This window comes from Sturnus vulgaris, chromosome 3 (assembly GCF_052056855.1).
Source record: "Sturnus vulgaris isolate bStuVul1 chromosome 3, bStuVul1.hap1, whole genome shotgun sequence".
In the NCBI taxonomy this organism is placed as follows: domain Eukaryota; kingdom Metazoa; phylum Chordata; class Aves; order Passeriformes; family Sturnidae; genus Sturnus; species Sturnus vulgaris.
Genome location: NC_142245.1, coordinates 85,238,369 through 85,252,548, shown reverse-complemented (window position 1 = coordinate 85,252,548; position 14,180 = coordinate 85,238,369). Strand labels below are relative to the sequence as shown.

Genomic DNA, 14,180 nt, shown 5'->3' with positions numbered 1-14,180 from the left:
TCTAACAACAGTATAGACCATATTACTGGAATTTTGCTGAGTCTTCTTCTGAGAGAAACAGATTAATTTATTCCTGAGCTAAAAATCAGTGAGTTTGTCAAAACTCAAAATCAGTATTACTCAAGAAATACTGATTTCTAGTGTTTTATTTTCCAAATCAAATCTTAGCTTTTAAATTTCAAAATTCCTCATAGAAATCTCTGAAAAATTACATTAGACATACAACACTGATGTTATCAAAGACAGAATAAGAGAGGGAAATATAATGTTGATAAGGTCAAAACCTTCATGTTTTCGGTCTTGTTTGGATTCATGTACACTAATATTATAATAACATGAGCAAAAAGCAACTCAACCATGTCATAATAAACTACCTGTTAGCTTTGAAAATATTCTTTCCATATAAAAATGAATATTCTCACATCTTTGCTGTTTAAATTGATGTTCTCCTATTATGTATACAGATTTGACCAAATCAGAGCTGACTGCAGCTTACAAAGATTTGGACAAGAGTTCATCACGACTACTTGTGAATCTTTGTGTAGAAACAGAACAGACTTCCCACTGGAAACTTAAATGCTGGACACACTTTGCTGAAAGTAAAAGTTATTACAAGGAAGTCCGACAGAAAGCAAAAATGTAAATTAAAAGATGAAGTTGTTATAAACAGTGGCTGTCCTCAAAGCTTAATTCTCCTCTCAGAAAGCAATGTTGGCACTTGCAACCAACCAGCAAAGCTCTCTAACAAACAAGTGCACGCTGTAGCTATGGAGAGAGAGGTGAAAGTAACCATAAAAATTATTTCCTAACAACAGAACACAGCACTGCACCTAAAACTCTCGAGCTATCTCTATACTGTCAGCAGAAGGTATCCATATATTGACAACAATGCTGAGGGTGATAAGTACACTTCAACAGATCAGAGAATAAAGATGTCTCAGTCCTGGCATAAGCCTATTATTGATATGGTCCTGGGATTGATTATATTGTTAGCAATATTTTGTCCTTTCTTTTCTTTTGTTCTTCTGTATTAAGCAGAAATTACCTTTGTAAAGAAAAGATTGAAAATCACACACTGAACAGAATCATTTTTCTGTTATAATTAAAATTGCAATATATTACGTTCTACTGGGAAATCTTGATGACTAAAGATGATTAAAACTGCATATGTGATCTACAATTAGGGTAAAAAATAATCTCATAACTGAATCACTTGAAGAAGGTAGAATAACTATGAACAGTTACCTCAAGTGCTACAGAATTCAGCAGCAAATGCAGTAGAAGGCAAGAGAGATTTTGTCGCTGCCAGAGTAGAACCACCAGTCAGTGTGTTTAACAAGAAATCTGCATTTGATGTGCAATGTTAGGATCACTGGAGTTGCCATAAGTCAGTGGCTGCTGGATGAAATGCCATCCACACATCTATTTTCCATTCCTCTGAATGAACAGAGGATGTGTAGGAAAATGAGTGGTAAGGTGCAGTGAAGAAAGATGAATGGAAATAGCAAAACCACAATCAGTGATAAATGTAACAAGTTCATGGCCTAGTACAATCTTAATATTAAAACTACTAAGCTGTAGTAAGAAAGCCAATGTTGAATTTCTAAATAGGTGCATTATGCTAATTTATGTTACTGTTAACAGTTCCTATATAAGAGCTGTTACTTAGCTTATCTTATTTATGTCATTGTATGGCTATATGCAGAGTCAGGAGAGAAGATACTGGTACAGAGAACAATCAATTTCTGATTCCCTTTGTTTCCTAAAACAAATAGAATTAATATTCAAAGGCAGCAAATATATTAAGAAAGTCTTTTAGCCAGCCTTTCAAGGGGCCACTTCCTCTAGAGAACACAGAATCTCTAGGAGGATTTTGAGATTAAGAGTGGAAAATGGGGACGATTAGATGTCAGTGATGGGGTGGCAGGCTTCAGATTAATAAGGGTATATGTCTTTGAGGAAGGAAAATCATATCTCCTTTTAGATTGATCAACACGTTGTGCTAAAAAACCCAAACAGCTGTCCTGGACTTCCTTTAAGGACAAATAAGCAACATTCCTTACACAATTGCTCTTCCCATGACATGTCTTCTTTCTTGTTTAATCACTTGTAGTGATAACAAGGTAGCATGGGAAATCACCTTCAAGTAGTAAGTGTAATATTTTCTACTGATGTGAATTTGTAATAGTTTATGCTAGATCCTGCAGTATTGAATTTTATTGGTTTCATGCCAGAGTTTGATATGGAGATCAAGAGCTATCTCCTTAAAACAGGCAAGAAACAGTTTAGATTGCCACAGTAAAAAATGGATAGATATCAAACTCTCTATCAGAAATTCAGACCTGACCTTTGTCAGGGAAATATTGATTTGCCAAATGGAAATGCAGAATATGTCCCCAGAGGAAAGCCAAAGTACATGGTTAAAAATAGCATGTAAGGAAAAAATTCTACAAACCATTAAATGTCAAAAGGAAAAGAGTGCTGAAGAAGGCAGCATATCAGTGATATGAAAGCTGTTTGGAAATCTAGGGAAAATCCAGTATCTGAGTAACAGAAAAGCTGCAAATCACTCGGTCTCTTTGTAGAGATGTGACAAAGCATGTGAAGGGAGAGAGAGCTTGCTGCAGTCGAAATGTGAATTTTCCTCAAGTGGCAGGAGAAATCTATTCACAAGATTCAGCTTAAAAACTGAATTCAAGCAAATGTCCAGCACACAGCTGGATAAACACACCATGCAATGGGCGAGCACCTGGCTCGTGTTGGGCACTAAAGGTCGCAGTGAATGGGGTGACCTGTCACTGGAGGAGTCTCACAGGGCTCCATCACCAGCCCTGTGCTCTTCCACATCTTCATAATTGATTTGGAGGCAGGACTGGAAAGGGATACCGAGCAAGTTCACAGAAAATACGGAACTGGGAGGAGCTGCTGACTCCCTTAAAGGCAGGGAGGCCCTGCAGAGAGACCTTGACAAATCAGAGGGCTGAGCAATCACCAACCATATGAATTGCAGTTCAACAAGGGAAAGTGCTGGATTCTGCACCTGGGATGGGCAGCCCTGAGTGTACGGACAGACTGGGGAATGGGATGCTGGAAAGCAATGCCAGGGAAAGGGACCTGGGGACTTGGCCAGTGGAAAGTTGACCATGAGCCAGCAGTGCCCTGGAGCCAGGAGAGCCAACCCTGTCCTGGGGACATCAGGCACAGCATCACAGCCAGGCAAGGGAGGGGATTGTCCTGCTCTGCCCTGAGCTGGGGCAGCCTCACCTCCAGTGCTGGGGACAGTTCTGGGCACCACAATGTGAGAAAGACATTAAACTATTAGAGAGTGTCCAAAGGAGGGCACAAAGATGGGGAAGGGCCTTGAGGGGAAGCCGTGTGAGGAGCAGCTGAGGGCACTTGGTCTGTTCAGCCTGGAGGAGACTGAGGGGAGAGCTCAGTGCAGGTACAACTTCCTCAGGAGGGGAAGAGGAGGGGCAGGCACTGATCTCTGCTCTGTGGGGACAGTGACAGCACCCAAGGGAATGGCCTGAGCTGTGTCAGGGGAGGTTTAGGTTGGATATCAGGAAAAGATTCTTCACTCAGAGGGTGGTTGGACACTGGAACAGGCTCCCAAGGGAAGTGATCACAGCACCAGCCTGACGGAGCTCAGTAAGTGTTTGCACAGTGCTCTCTGGCACATGGTGTGACTCCTGGGGATGGTGCTATGCAGGGCCAGGAGATGGACTTTGATGGTCGTTGTGGGTCCCTTCTGACTCAGATTGTTCTGTGATTTTGTGATTCTGTGAAATAAGTATTGAAATACAGGCAAAAACACAAAGTTCAGTCCTGAGGACCCTGAGTTGTGGGTGAGCTACAAAGGTGAATTAGCAATAATAAATACTGGCCATTTTAGACTTTTAGGTTTCCATGAGGTACCTAAGAAAAGGGTGTATGTCATGGACAGGGCAATAATAATAACTTTGGTATCATATCTGAACCAGACAGGAATTGGCTAATTGTACCATATGAAGATACGATCATAGGAAATGTATGGCTCACAAAGATATATATATGTTTCCTTTTTCCAAGTGACCAAAATTCCATAAGCCTGGAAAAAAATAATAGGAAAATCTGCAAAACAGTCAGCGAATGGCATAATGTGTGAAACACAAGATTTGGTATACTGGCTCTCAAAATCCAGTTATTTGACTAAAAAAGGGGAAGCAAGTCAACTTTTTCACAGAACTTAAGGAACTGAATAAAAATATTGTGACCAAATACTTGATCAATAGCAGAAATGTTTGATGAGGTGATATTTTTGAGAAACTAAATGCAGGAACGGGTTTTTGACTGATTGGTTTGAGTGTCTACCAAGACCAGCTTGTAAAAAGCTGCAAACTGTCAGAAAACACTTCCTTAAATTTGTTTTTCGAAGATTTTTGGTACTGGTAACATTTCAGTATATATCAACCGAGATGCACTTAGGTCTCCCAGTGGCTAAAACATGCACAGATGAACACCTAGGGAAGCTCTCTTGATGAGCTTTGACAATTGGGAAATTGCAAGAAGTAATTTTTAAAAGAACACTGCAGATATCATTTGCAGAATCTCCAGCATTTAACAACTCCAAACATGCTAATGCCAAAGAATAAAAGAATGAACATACTGTCCTACTCTGCAGTACAGCATGTCAGATGTTATCAGTTAATTCACATGCACATGACCAGCCATAACAATTAGCCTAAACCCCTGGCAGCAATACAAAATCTATAGGGATGCCAGGGCATAAAAGGATTCAGAGTTCTGATGCCTGTTCTACACTTGTTTTGGACAGACAAAAAAATACAAAATTCTTCACAAACATTTTGGATGGAAAATTTTGGATCTGTGTTGCTACCAGAGGCATGTGCTTGAACTTCTGCCTCTAATGTGACATCAGAAATGTGACTACAGCAGAAAAAAATGCGTGAAGAAATCACAGAGGAAGTGCGAAGGCCTGGGTACAGCTGTACTGAACGTCTTTGTTTTCAATACGAGGATAAATTTAAAATCAAAATTAGACCATTTACCACTGATATCTCACTAAAGAGAAAGAAAATCTGAACAAGCACAGAGAAGGGTAAAAAAAATTTTTGGAAAGTAGAAAATTATTCTCTAATGTGACTTTTATGCTATCATCTCCTTTATGGAATTCTCCTGGATGTGTGGTTGGACCTGACACATAAACAAATGGTATGGCACAAAGCAGTGAGTGCAAATGGCTGGAAAACACTATGTTTAAAGGTGATGCAGTATCTGGGAAAGAGCAGGATAGACCTGGAGAAGTCAGTGTTTCCCACTGCACTTTTCCCAGTTTGAAAGAGGGTATTCAGTCCCCCAGGAGCTTTGGGCACCTGCAGGTCCTCAGCAGTTGGCCCATGATGGTGATGTGAAGTGAGTCTGTTGGTCTGTGGAGGCAGAGGATGCTGAGGAAGATTAGCACAGTTTCAGTGGTAGGAATCATACATTGTGTTGATATCATAAATACTCATCTTTATAAGAGATTATAAAAAGCAGAAATAAATAGCATCTATGTAATTCTGCTGCTGGGTTGTACTATCTGATTCAAAACTGGTTTTATTTGAAGTAAAATTCACAGCTTTTCTCTGTTGCAAAGGAATAAAGAAGAAGCATGACTGATGGGTGCCATGTCAGGTATAAATATTAAAAGCTAAAAGGAGGTTAGATAGCAGAAGTCATATATGTAACATGTGGACTAAGCATATAACAGGGATTTTCATATTATATCAATAGATTTGTAGTTGTGTATTTGAGTAAAAGGCACAAATTTGATTTCTCAATAATCCTCTTTTCAATGTAGAATCTACATGGAAATTCTTAATTATAATATGGAAAATCAATTGCACTAAAAGTATCACATCCACTATAAAACTGATAAAAGATAAAAAGGTGCATAAATTTCACTTCATGCTTATTGTATATTGCACTGGGAGCTGAAGTGAAGTGTCTGGTTGTGATTTATATGCCACTAATAGGTTCTATTCTGGGTTATGTTTTCAGATTTATGGCTGTCTCTCCCTCTGTTCAACTGCAGTTGGAAATAATTAAAACATTAGTTTCTTAAGTGTATGTATGCACATGCAGATACTCTTGTTAGCTGTTTAGACCAAAGATCTCCCCTTTTTAGTGCTGAAACATGAAAAACACAAATGTGTTCAAATTTACTATTATTTTAAACTATGGATCATGCACATATTCTGACCTGCTTGTTTTAATCTGGAAATGGCCAGTATAACACAATTGCCTGTAGTCCTACACCAGCTTCTGCATCATAACTATTTAAAATCCAGATGGTTGTCAAGTTTCATTGAAACAGACCAGTACAGTGCTTCCCCTCACATCCCAATGGCACATCTTTAAACTGTACAGCCCAGCTGTAGAGCTTAGTACCTCTTGGCTTTAGACATGGATGTTGTTGATAAGATGAGGTGTTCTGTTCTTGCTTTAATTGAATGATAAAACAATCTCATCCTCTTTGACTATGAGTAATAAAGCATTGCTATTTGGATCAAGTATCAAGTGTTCATGTGTCACCATAAAGATATTTCAGCAGCTGGTGACATACTTAAATCAGTCAGCCATAAATTAGAGCATGAGAACATGTTTATTCTCCCTCTGTTCAAAATGATTTGGAAACACTGGACTTGCCTGTTTACGAGATTTTAGGGAAGAGGGGATATGTCCCAAGCAGTATCAGATGACACTGTTCCTCGTGTTCTGCTGTTGTGTTAGTGTAGTGAGGCTCTCTGATTTACACCTGATAAGGATCTGCAGTGCAGCTACACTGAAGAGATGTTGTCTTCAGAAGGAAAACACTTGTGGCCCTACTGAAGCTTATTTCAGAGGATTCATTTGGTCTGTTCTTGTCCTTTTCTCTGACTTCTGACAATGTCAGTTGTAAACACAGTTCTCCTATGAGCTCAAGGGAGGCAGCTCTTCGTATCAGTTTGCAGCTGTGTTGTGCTACTTCATTAGACTTTAGCATAATTAAAATCACCATTTCCGTACAAGAAATATAATTAAAATAAGAGCAGAGACATTGTCTTGTGGGTGGATTTCTTATATCCAAGCCTCAGCTCATTTACACATTGCAAAATAACCAGAAGCATCCTAGATCAGCACGAGTGCTCAACTTTGGTAATTTTCTTGTTGCAAAATGGCTCTAATTCCCCAAAGTTACAGTCTACAGTGAAGGCATCATCAGCAAATTATTTTCAGTTTTAATAAGTACTTATGCTAAAGAGTGGGAAAGCTAATTTATAAACTTTTTTTTGCTGTTAAAATGTTATGCTTAGGGAAATCCTTATCATTAAAATCTGCTTGAGAAGCATATTAATGTAAGCAATTTCAACAAATCACGTATCCTAATTAGATAAGAGGAAGAAAAAGGTGGGGAAAGTGCTGGATTGTACAAAGTATGCTTGATTTGCTTAATCATCAACCCTGTTGATTAGAGTCCTTCAGGACCTTTTATTAACACAAGCCTTGCTCTGGATGACCACTTATTTTCTTTTCCTGCCATTTGTGTGACCCTCGTTGTTCCAGTGGTGTAACAACCCAGGCACACACAGATGTAAAAATCTTCAGGAGAACACTGCTAGCCAAAAGCAACTGAACCTGTGAGCCCCAGTGGTCACCCTTGCTTCTCCTGCATATGCATGGTTCCCCATAACAATTGGAGCTGCATGTGCAGAAACATTTCAGAAGGAAAAGCTCATCAGTTTGGAAGAACTGTGCTTGGAGAAGGAAGAAAAACTTTCCACTGTCTGAACCAGCAATGCATCTGCCATAGTGGTTACTGGGAGGTGCTAACCATGAGGTTGAACAGCCAAAAAAGTGACAGATTGTGGTAACTCTGCTGTAAGGCCAAGTGCAGCTGTGATTGGAAAAGGATAACAAGATAGGGAAAAAGCAAGAAATGGCAAAGGCTAATGCACCTCTGCTCTACCTAGGAAGGGAAGGGTTAGGTTTCCAGTAAATCTTAACTTGCTCATCAGTTCAAATCCAGCCTTGCTTAATTTTGAAGAGGGCCAGATTTATAAACAGTGCAAGATTTTCCCATTCTGATGTAAATGTTGTTTCTCATTCTCATAAGTAATTCAAAATTAATGATGTTCCATTCTATTATATGTAGGACAGAGATACTTGGAATGCGTAATTTCTTCAGTCTACAAGTCTACAAAGCACGAAGTCTAATGATTTATTCCATCACATGCCTTTCCAATTATGTTCTGATCTTCTGTTTCAATTGCTAGGAACTAAACCCAAGTTATTTCAAAGCCTAGATTTATGCTTAAGTTGGCAATAAGCCTTCCAAATGAAATATAAAAATTAAAATCCTGATCTTGTTTGGGATGCATCCTTCCAATTTTTGCCCATGGAAGACCAAGAACCTCATAACTTCACAACTGCCATAAGAAAAAATAATGTCATTCCCTGGCCTGCATTAACCCTGACAGAGATTTGCCTTAACATTTTGACTGAGTGTCTGACTATTAAACATTATTTTTTAAACAGTAGTATGGAATTCCATGTCTCTCTCTGGTTTTGACCCAAATCAATCCAAAATAAAACAAATCTGTTGTGTGTACTACTATGAAGAGTTCTGTTTAAACATATTATGGTTTTTTTTAAAGTCCTTTCCCTTTAGATTTTTTTTTATATTTATTCCCCTCAAAATCATCTTTTCTTTGAGGAAGTAGGAATCATTAGGATATAAAGATCAGTTTGAAACATCACTATTTCAGTAAGTGCAAAAATAAGTGTGAAATCCCATCTACATTTTCTTCAATGTCTTTTGTAGTGTACAGTATAGTATATTATATGTATTTGCACAGTGCTTATAGTGTACTTTTAAATTTACAGAAACTTGTTATGGGTGGAAGAAAATCATACGCAGTATTTTTAAAAGCAGCAGTTCCTTTAGGATCCCAGTGCACAGAGACGTATTTACTGTATTTGAGCTCAATATAATCACAGTTGTTATATTGTTTAAGTAATAGAAAAAATTATTTAAGTAGTAGAAACCTTAGTTAATTTTGACATGATATTACCATGCATAAATTTGTAATGGTTCTAGGAATGGTAACTTTTTCTCAAGGAATGAACAGAGATATTTCACATTATTTCCTCAAGAAAAACTCTTACACCATCCACAAAAAAAAAAAAAAGAGAAAATATCTTTTTGCTCTTTTTCTTTCCCAAAATATATGTATCTCCAAGAAGTTGCTCTTTTTAGTATATATGTTTTTGTGTGTGAGACAAATAAGATTTCTGTCGCTAATACACAAAGGCACCACGTAGTACACAGACTCTCAGAGATGTGCTTTCAGCACACAATAACTTTTCTCATCTTTGTCTCACTGAGCAAGAATAGCACCTAGTAATGGCTAACAATAGTATAGGTGATAAATACAAAATGCATAGCGCTGGTAGGAATCAGAAGAGTAAACTTTCCCCAAAAATTACCTCTTTCCAACTCCTGCCAGCAGTTTTGCGATACTATTTGAACTGACTTGAAGCTTCCAGGATCGTTAAGTACTTTCTGTCCTTGCCAGTTCCCCATCAGAGGCCCTGCCAGGGTCCAGAGTACAGGAGAGGACACACTCCTGTGTGTGTGGATCAGCTTCTGGAAGATGCCTGGGACAATTTCACTGTACTTACAAAACATATCGCCCGTCTTTGTACACACTCTATGTTTTCCAGGGAAACAACAACCTTTAGTCAAATGAAAGTTTTAACAAGAAAAGGATTTTAATGTAAGCAAAGACTTTTTCATGCTTCTCAGCCCTCCTTTCCTTCAGTATCTTTTACCCTAACCCAAAGAAAATTCTTCCTGAGGAGGATCAGATGTCAGATGGCCTGGATGCCTGCCATCAACCCTCATAAATTCAGAGGCTTCATTGAACAATGTGTAAACCAGATTTGACAATTCATGATTTAACTACCACTATAAAAGTGGTAGTTAAATAACTAAAATACATATTCTTTTTTTTTTTCCAGTTGGCTTCCTGTCCATTTTATTCTTGGCCTACACAGAATTTCCTACAAGGAAATGTACCACAGGGTAGCCAACTATTAGGAATTATTGTTACTATATGGGGAACTTTTTCAATTTTATACATAATCCTTTCTGAAGTTGTGCAATAACACTGCCCATGGAATTAAGTTGAAGTTTCTTGTAGTGGAATAAAAAGAAAAGCTCAAACAATCACACTCATTTTTCCATGTGTTCTTTTCTAATAAAAAATGTGGCATTTTCTTCAGCCACGTTTTAGCAGAGGGATCTTATTCTACTTTTGTAACTCAGACATTCAATACAGGATTTAAGAAACCAAAAATGAAGACACCGAAGAAGCCTCTAAAAGTGTTTTCAGTGTAATGTAGCTACACAAGCTGACATTTTAGGAAGTAATACTATGTTTTCAAATTGTTCTATGACAGCAAAAGCAATTAAGTCCACAATGTTTCAGTGGACTGCCACTAATCATAATCTAGTAAAGAATCATTACATGGCACAACATTAATAATGCCATTCTTTCCGGTAAATTCATGCCTGAGCTGACACATTGGCTTGTAGAGTTGTAGGGTCTCACAGTCAAAAAGTATGCAAGATGTTTATTAGGGAAAAGTCAATATTGGATCAACCCTACCCTTGCAAAAATTCCTTTATTTAATTCATTTGCAGTGCTCTCTTACTGTCCTCACCCTGCAGGAATAACAAATTAATTGGCTGACAAGAAACAACTTACTTCTGGACACAGAAATACTTTGGGCTGCCAAATAAAACACAACTTCCATCCTTTTCTTCTTGATGAGCTCTTTAAGAAAGTCCCTCGAGTACTTTTCTCCTTTTGTGAACATACAGATTTTTATTTTGTCATTTCAAAACATATGACTTCGTGATGGTATACCAGAAGAATATCTACGTTTTTAATTCCATACAGTGTATATGTAGTATATCACTGCATACTATTGAGCTGCAGATCTCCTTAGGGTATGGAGCTGAATTGTGCTCCAAGCTCTATTACTGCAACCCCGTTGACCTCACTGTTGAAATGAAAATTTTAGAATAAAAATGGCATAAATACATGTTGATGCTTTTAAAATAGACAGTCTTTAAAAAGGTTCCAATGTGAAAAAAAAGGCAGGCCAAACAAGCAAAGCAAAATTTCTAAAGGCTTGAATTCACAGATTGTCCAGGGAAAGTTATGCCTAGAGTGGGCACTCATTTATTGCCTTACAAACAATTACATACCCATTGTATGTAATTACACTTGCACATACCTTAACCTACTGCTGAGAACAGATTGATTTCCCAGATTCTCAATCTCAGTTACTTCACCTGCATATTGCAACAATGAGAATATATCTCTGAAAACTTTTAGCCTTTAAACTAAGAACTAATTTTATGCATGTGGATTTGGAACATTTTTCACTAGCTGTATAAATTACCTGTGCTCTGATGCTCAATATGCAAAGTCTTTGAGTATTTTGGTCTGATATTTTTGTATATTATTCAGTTCTTCACTGTTTCATATTTAATAGCCAATCTTAGCTGATACTTAATGTTAGTCAGGTTAGGCTTAGACCATTCGCTGTGAAGCTCTGGGTACTGTGTGCTGCTTGTAGAGGTGTGAGAATCCTGGGCAGCAAAATCCCATGTTTGGCTTGGGATATTCAGATGCTCAAGGTGGATTGTTAGACACAAACAGTAGTGATAAGATTCCTGATGTTTAAATGTTGGTTATCTGTAACAGCCATTTTTCTTATTTGCCATTTCTAGGAATTTGTCATGATTGTTGTCTTTGGTTTGGAATTTATCATTCGTATCTGGTCTGCTGGGTGCTGTTGTCGATACCGAGGATGGCAAGGAAGACTGCGCTTTGCAAGGAAACCTTTCTGTGTAATAGGTGAGTGTCCCAGCTCTAGTTCTTTTTAAGATAAACACCTTCCCTCTCCTGTTTTGTTTCTGAGTGAAAACTATTGGAATCAGACTGTTTACAGCAACCAGCTGTAAGTCCAGGATAGCTGTGTGTCAGCTCTCATCTGCCCAGGGTTTCTTTAGATAGAAATCATGAAATCCCTAAAAACCACTCAGCCCGTGTTTCTTATGTTCTCCAGAAGACATTTTCCTATGAACCTCATACATCTGGCCTATATATTGGACAAATGAGGGGTTGAGAGCCGATCTCATTGATAATCAGAGGAGATGTATGCTTTGAATGGACATGCTACATCTTGTACATACATATGTGTACATATCATGTTCTTCTTATTTAACCTCTGTGATCAGACACTGCAAGAAGTTTGAAAGCTTCCCTAGATAAATCGTCTCACAACATTGCTGCTTCCTGTTTTGCTGTTCTCTGCGTGACAGCCCACATATCAGCTCTGCAGTGACAGTGGAATAGGATACAATATCTTCTTTATTTCTTCTGCATCTTTTTCAAGACACTCTTCCTTCTCTTCTTTGCTTTAGAATTTGTCTGTGACAATGGTGAATAGGCTCACAACCAGTCAAAACCCTATTTTGAAAAGAATTCTGCAGGAAAACAGTTTCCCAATAAAGGCAGAAATCAAAGATCAAACTCATCTGATAATTTATTATTTTTCTAATGGTTTGGAGAAAATGCTTTTTGTAGATCATCTGTGAAACTTCAGGATATCAATATCCAAACTTCTCTCTCAGCTTCCTTCCTCTCTCCAGCCTTTAATTTCATCTGCCTGTATCTCAATACAATTATTGTGTCTCATCTGGGGCAGGAAATATGTTCTTCCATACATCTCTACAGCTGCTAGTACATGGAGTCATATGCCTCCAGCCATAAAACACATGGGATTCAGTGTAAGCAGCAGATGAATGCCATCCTGGTCTAAACAACAGTTACACAGTGTTCCTTGGCACAGCAGACTAGTGTGCTGGTTAGGGCTAATGTGTGGAGCAAGTTTTTTTCCTTCTTAGTAAATCCACACTTTCTCCCACTAAGAAACTCCTGCAAAGGAGGAAGTTGCATGAGCAGCTAGAAAGACACCCCAGATTGTTTCACCCTCAGAAAGAAACACCCCGTCTATGCTATTTTATGAAAATGTGGGAGAGGGGCAAGTATCAGGATTGGCATTTGTTTTGTTTGGGCAGCAGGGGAGGTGGGTAGGTACTGTGCCAGGTCACACACTTGCCCCAAGATTTCCATGCCTAGCAGAAAGTGGAAATCACAAAACATGTGACTCCTTAACCAGACTTGCCATTATTCCAAGACTTTATGGTGCACTTGAAATTTTGCAGTAGTCTGGTTTTGTCAGGACACAATCATAAGAAAGCACCACTGTTAATTTAGTAAAACTAACTTACTAGAACTTTAGAAGTTTAATAAAAACACTTTAAAGATTTTGAAGTTACCAGAACCATTTGACTTCTGAGTGTTTTGCTACTCTTCCAAACGCCACTGTATAGAAACACTAGCAGTTTGTTTGATTCAGTTTTTGTGTCTCCTCCCTTTCCTGTCTCCACTCAACTGGCAAGTTTCATACCAGTGATTAACATCACTCTGAGGTGTTCATTCTCAGTAAAATTGAATGCAGGAGTTCTTCTTTGTACAAAATTCTGTATATTTAAAAGATGTAGATCTGATTATTAGGACATAGTTCAGGGGTGGACTTGCCAATGCTGGGTTAACAGTTTGTCTCAATGATCTTAAATGTCCAACCTAAATAATTCTATGATTCACAGGGAGACTAGAGATTTCTGAGCTTTCCTTAAAACTACTCATATCTACCCTCCTACTGTTGGTGAAAGAGTTCAGGCAGGTCTTCTGGCACAGATCACCCTGGGGAGGTGGGTTTACTTCAGTCAATTATGGTATTTCCTCCTTTCTCTGAAATTCACCTGCTCTTCTTGTTTCATCTATTTTTATGTAAGCAGTCTCTGGCCTTAAAAGCATCTTTTCTGTCCCACCTGGAGCTCTATCACTTGCTAGCAGAATTAATTAGTAGACAACAGTCTATTGCATGTAGATGTCTTCCTATGCTGGTGCACTGGATGGAAAGGAAACTTTGTTCTGCAGATTCTGGAAACTAAACCAATAGTTTGAATTTCTTGCCATTGGCTGTTCTGCATGTCTCTTCTTTTATTGATTGACTTC

At 38.3% G+C, this 14,180-nt stretch overlaps 1 protein-coding gene across 1 annotated transcript in view; it reads left to right on the top strand.

Annotated features, from left to right (window-relative positions):
• Positions 1-14,180, top strand: part of KCNQ5 (potassium voltage-gated channel subfamily Q member 5) — a 277,602-nt gene that overhangs the window by 195,361 nt on the left and 68,061 nt on the right. Inside the window, exon 3 of the mRNA XM_014870228.2 lies at positions 11,825-11,951. Within this exon, the coding sequence (XP_014725714.1) occupies positions 11,825-11,951 (127 nt within the window). The remainder of the gene's footprint in view (positions 1-11,824; positions 11,952-14,180) is intronic.